Genomic DNA, 6373 nt, shown 5'->3' with positions numbered 1-6373 from the left:
TTAAAATAAAAAACCTTTTATTATTTGAACCTGAGACTGGACAAGTGTGTTCATGTTAGTGTTTGGGGCTCACTGACACCCCACTATATACCATCACCAAACAAGCAATCGTAACTTATAGTTTTAAGTCTGCATCTAAAGTCAACAACCAATCCACGTATTTGAATGCAAATTGGCTACTTAATTAAACTAACACCTATCTACTTGTTTTGGGTCAGTTTCAGTACTACTGCAGTTTAAAAGTCGCCAAAATAAGGTTTTACAAAAATAATTTAGTGATTACTTTTAGCCTACTAACATAAAAAAACTATTTCTTGAAATAGTATTTGTATTCATACTTTGGATATTTTCAGATACGTGTGCTATGATAAAAATCCCAGTGATTTACAGCAAAAACCACAGAACGTGTTTAACTTTCCAACATGTTTACTACAGAATGGACAAAACATGGTAATATATGGGCAAATAAATGCATATGGAGTTAGAAAAAAAAAATAACAGATTTAATTTTAACAAGAATTCTGAATTAATTTTCCCTCCTTCAGCACGCCACTTAACCAGAAACATTTCCTGTGGACTGACAGACAAACCTTACCACCACTGTTTTCCTTTTGTTTTGCCAAGGTACCTACTCTTTCCGTACACTTTAATTTGTTGCTACCCCTCTGATTGTGAGTGTGACACCACATTTAATTTTGCGTGTCACCTTGTTTGAATGTTCGCGTCACCTTGTTTAATTTCATTCTTCACTTCTGTACATTTTTTGTTGTTTGCCCTCCGGGGCCACCATAGAAAATAACTCCTTGACACTCTTAAATGATGGTACAGAATAAAAAGATTTAGTTTTAATGGTAAGGACTCTATATGCAACACCTGATATGACCACCTTCTCAAAGACAACTAGATTAAAAAAAAAATCTGAAAACTACCATTGTAGTTGAGAAGAGGAGGTCTTGGAATTTATCAAATGTGGTCTGGAATGCTGTTTATTGGTCCTCTTTAATTCCAGCAGGAGTCTCAAAAACATTTTTGATTTGCTCCCTTAGATTATCTACTACAATATTATTGACATTCACCTGAAACAAATGTACTGTATGTATAAGAAAATCTACTGTTCATGTATGTCAAAACTTGCATCATTCAGTAAATGGTAAAATTTACAGCAGTACAAAAAATAAATGTATCAAGTCTGGGTTTGATGATTAATATGAATATTAAACTGTTTAAAGTGTGTATTAAAATAATTAAAAAAATATTAAATTTTGTATATTTTAAAACCAAATAAAAAGTGTTTTGTGCAATACATGAAAATAGGTAACGTCTCTCACAGATATTAAGACCAAATACTGCAGCATTCCGGGACACATTGTTGTTGCCACTCATACCAATGAAAGTTTCTACCTAAAATTCATATTCAAGTTCAAGTTTATTGTCATGTGCACATAGTACAAAATGTACATAATTTGATTAAATTCTTATTTGTATATCTCCTCAGAATACAGTAGCAACAATAATGACATTAGAAATTCAGTTCTGCCTCAGCCATTTCTAAAAATAACTATTTTGTTAGCCCCACTATATGAAATAAATATACTGTAAAATACCATGTTTTCCAGATTCTCCATCTGCTCAGATGGCACCTTGCCTTGATGTCAAGTGCTGCCAGCTGGAATTTCAGCACGTACATGAAAGTTTTCTTGTACAGTATCCTGTCTTTCTAGTGCATCCTGCTCACATTGTATAATCTGCTCATCATCTAAGGTTCTGTTAACACAGCCAAAAAAGATCAGGGCACCATAATCTTCTTCTCTGAGCCCTGCTTGATCTCTGTATCCTAGAGTTAAGTGTCCTGGCAGATGACCACTGTGCAAAAATAGTGTATGTTTGTGTTTTAGATGCTAGAAGAAAGAGTTGCATTGTATTGCACTGGTGTCAACAACTCAAATTCAAGGCATGTAACACAGTGCCAGCCCATTATTAAATATTACTAGGTATAGAATATTGGTACATCGACAATATTTATATAATTTCACATGCTTTCTAATTTGGCACCTAATAGAGTAAATCCGTAGAGAACAATATTCATATTAATATATGATTATTATATGAAGTATTAATATAAAAAATATAAGCCCTCTTGAATATGTATATGTATTAACTGTATTAAAAAATAAATTTTCTGTTTTATGTTTAGTTTCAGAGCAAATTGTCTAGAGTAGCTGTCCTTGTTGAAAAACTGTTTTCCGCAATTTCAGTAGCACACAGGAACTGCTAAATCACATATGCAGAATTTGGGCTCACCTTCACTGTCGAAGAAGCGAATGAAAGTAATAAGAAGATAATTAACAAATAACAGGTTTGTAAATAATAAAAAAGTACATTTTAACAATAAAATATATGTTGTGACATTCACCCTGCCTGCAATTGGATTTTTAGAAAAATAGATTGCACAGAGTCCAATTCCAGAACTGGTGGTAAGATGGTGGTTTTAAAGGCCCATACAGGATATGATGTCAAAGGGGCCGGAACCAGAAGGATCTTCCTCCATAGGCTCAGATCCAGATGTGATGTCATCAGAAGGGCCTGAACTGTAACTGTACTCTTCCATAGGTTCGGGACCAGAAGTGACTTCATCAGAGTGGCCGGAATCAGAAGTGACGTCATCAGGGCCAGGCAGAATTTCCCATGAACAGTCTACAAGACAGTGAGAAAATGAGTCAGTGTAGAACTACTTTCATTCAGGCCCTTTAGCTGCCTCCCATGCGCATGTGTGCAACAATGTATGTCTCCAACCTGGCACATTGTCTTAACTGGTATAGCACTAAAGCAAAAAAACAGCAGAAATCGCTTGTGAACTTAAAAGTACAACTAGCCATTATAACGATATATACAGTAACTATATTATTTGAATGTTTACAAATTAGCATTTTTCTTTGAATTGTGTGGCATAGATTTCTCACATAATAATGATCAAAGATGAGTCAGATCTAGTGAATTATAAACATGTGACATTTCATGATGTTTGAAGAGTAATAAAGATTTAGTTATGCTAAAGCACATTACTAATCTCCGTATTGTTCCATCCAAATATCTTTATATCCAAGTAATATTTTTATTCTTGATGGTAAACTCTTTGCAGGTCACCACACTAAACTGTGTATGAGATATTTTGGCAAATCAAAGCTGTTGCTATACATTTAGCTAATAAAATTATTGAAGCATAATTTTTGTGTGTTGTAATTTTTAATTTTTGAGAATAATCTTGCTATATCGTGGTAGTTAATTTTAGAACAAAGATATACAATATAAGCTGAGATTAAAAGTTGATGTTTTGTTTTGGTATTTGCACAGTTTTATTGTTTAAAACCTAAGTAGATAATGGGGTCCTTCTAGTAAAGCTGCGAAGAATAGCGGCAATTGTTTGATAGTAATGTGCTTGCAACATTAGGTGACTATTAGGGTGTTTTGTTAATGTTAACATTTTGAATTAGTTTTTAGTAACTTTTATCATTGTGTACCCTCCAGATTGTTTTGTCCTGGTAAAAAGAAGAGATTTACACAAAACAACTCAATTTTTAAAGGTAGGCAAATCAAATTAGTATCTTTTTAATATTACATATGATGTGCAATTATAAGCTCATTATAAATTCAGTTTTGATTAAAATATTCTTTATCAATTACACTATTTTTATTAGAATTTGCAGTAATAAACTAGCAGTGCAATGCAGTGTTACATATTTTAGAATCATGTTTATGGTAAACACATTTCTCCCTCAGATTATAGCTGCAAATATTGCTGATGATTGCTGGTTTTATGCTCTTTAATGCGTAAAGATTTGTGGGACCTTCTCCCAGGGCCAGAGAACTTTCTGAAATTAAAGTCCATTTGGTATTCAGTTCATCCAGAGGTAATTTATTTTTGCAAATTAATTAATCAAAATTTTGGTCAGCCTTACAGTCAATGATAATTCAATATATAAATTCATAGTTTAATTGCAGCTTTGAAGAAATGTACAAGGATTGCCTATTGTCCTAACAATTTAGTCATTTCTGCTCCTGCAGGGACATTGTGGTGACATGAATCATGTTAAAGCATGCTTTATTCTGTGAAAAATTACATCTCAATTTGCTTTAGGTTGAGTCCTCTACAACATTATCTATTATGCTGAAATGTACATTGCAAAAATTGCACATTTTTATTAAATTATAAAATCCAAAAATAATTAGTTTGTTATGTAAAAGCTCATCTTTCCCTTGGGTTTGGCAAAAAAAATATTTAATCAACATTTCTTTAGACCAAAATCACACGTTCAGATATGTATATTGTAGGTGGCTGAAAATTATATAATGTTTAGATTTTTAAACATAGCTATAAAGAACCATATCAAAATGATTCTTGGATTTGATAGTCAGAATTTTTTTTTTAATGTAGGAGCTTCCGTCAGCTTCAGAAGTTGCTGTGAAACCTGCAAAAAAAGAGATAAGCCAGCCCTGGACATCTACACCACAAAATACTCCTGAGAAAATAAGCAGTCTTAATTATGTTCTTTATACTGATACAGATCTGGAGCAAATCTGCATGTGTTATTTTGACCTTCAGAGTTGTGGTAGGACTAACAAGTATAGTATGTCCAAAGAGCTCTGGTGCTGTTTAATAAGAAACACCATGATGATCATGATTTTAATTCTTTGAGCTAATGAAATGCTGGAGAGGGGAAATACAAGGTATTCCACTCATGAAGATCTGATTGTTATGGCCAAAAAGAGTGATTGATTATTATCCAATGCTGATAGATAAGGGTAGCACTAAACAGCCATGGCTATGTTTGAAACTTTTCATATGTACAAATAAATTGCTTGTAATAGATAATCAGATAAGTCAGTCAGTCATTTTTTAACCTGCTTAGTCCCGAACAGGGTTGATGGGGTTTTCTAGAGCTTATCCCAGCTAGCACAGGGCACAAGGCAGGAAAAAACCCAGGACAGGGTGCCAGTCCATCGCAAGATACCCTCACACACACACTCCAAATACATATTAGGGTCAATTTAGGATCATTAATTCACCTAACCTGCATGTCTTTGGACTGTGGGAGGAAACCGGAGCACCCGAAGGAAGCCAACATGTAATGTAAATCCCATGTAGATTCAGTTACAAATTGTGAATATACACATCTTTGATATCTAGTACTAGATGTTTTCTAAAGTCTATAAGTGTTTTCACATGGTAATCAGTTCTAATGTTCACTTTACACCACAGGAAACAGTCTTCCATCAACTAATCAAATGATTGCAGAATGTCATCAGGGAAGTGGAGAGCCCATTACCAGAAATCACTTGTCCAAAAAGACATCTCCTAGAGTTTAAAGCAACTAATGAAAACACTGAGTATGATGGTGATTCAAGTGCATGAACTATAATATGTGAAGCCAATGCTGATAGTGATGATGGCACAAGTAAGCTGAAAAGATGTATCCGTCTTTGTGTGAATCACCTTTAGAAGGAAGTTGGTAATCTTTTTGATTGTGAATATTGTTGGTGTTTACCGTGTGCTAGGCAATGACTTCCTCAAAGTGCAAGCTAGGCACTTCAAAGTCCTTCAAGAGATATGGAAGAAACCTAGACCAAATCAGGATAAAGTGGCTCATCTCTTGGATCTTCAGTTTAAATCAAGGAGACCCTTTATTAGCTCAAGCTCATTCAAAGAAGAAGAAAAGGCTATAAAGCTTTTTGAAGAATATCCCTGTTTGAGAGACCACAAGCATATGAGTTATTAATTTTTACAACCACTTGATAAGTGATGCTAGCTCATTCGGATAAATTAAATGATAAATAAGGCTTTAAAAAAAGTTGTTTTTTGTCTATTTTCAAAGTAGCTCAGCCACTGAGTAAAACAGTTCCTCTAAATGTATATACCTGCCGTTTCCCTGCATGAATACAAGAGCATGAGCATAGAGAAGTACATAGTAAACCAGAGCATTTACATGCTTCTAATCAGTGCATACCACATTTTTCTGCATTCTTGTCCATTCTTGTCCATTGTATCAAAAATTTTCCTCATTTTTAATACTCAAATAATAAGTAATGTGGCAAATACTAAAAGGAGGCAATAAGACGTTCTTTCACCATATCAAAACCCAATGGGAAAGCTTTCATCAAAGTACCCTCTTTTATGGATAATGGAATAAGGCACTGAAGCCACCACTGACTTTAGATAAAGACAAGAATAATGTGCATTTAGGGTTTCAACTAAACTAATATTAAGTTTCTGGTCCACAAGTCACTGGTGAAGAGCTAACACTACAATGTAAGTTTAACAAACTTTAAATTAAAATAAAGTATTTTGTTGGTGGAAAGAAAGCTAAGACTAAACCAC

The 6373-nt window shown here is 33.9% G+C and overlaps 1 protein-coding gene across 1 annotated transcript in view; it reads right to left on the bottom strand.

Moving 5' to 3' along the window:
* Positions 1 to 1652: 1652 nt before the first annotated feature.
* LOC120541916 (histone-lysine N-methyltransferase SETMAR-like) overlaps positions 1653 to 6373 on the bottom strand; it is a 139023-nt gene continuing 134302 nt past the window's right edge. Inside the window, exon 3 of the mRNA XM_039773933.1 lies at positions 1653 to 1863. Coding sequence (XP_039629867.1) covers positions 1653 to 1863 — 211 coding nt within the window. The remainder of the gene's footprint in view (positions 1864 to 6373) is intronic.

The sequence above is a fragment of the Polypterus senegalus genome, chromosome 1 (genome assembly GCF_016835505.1).
Source record: "Polypterus senegalus isolate Bchr_013 chromosome 1, ASM1683550v1, whole genome shotgun sequence".
Lineage (NCBI taxonomy): Eukaryota > Metazoa > Chordata > Cladistia > Polypteriformes > Polypteridae > Polypterus > Polypterus senegalus.
The sequence above is the reverse complement of the archived record's forward strand: the minus strand, read 5'-3'. Positions and strand labels throughout refer to the sequence as shown.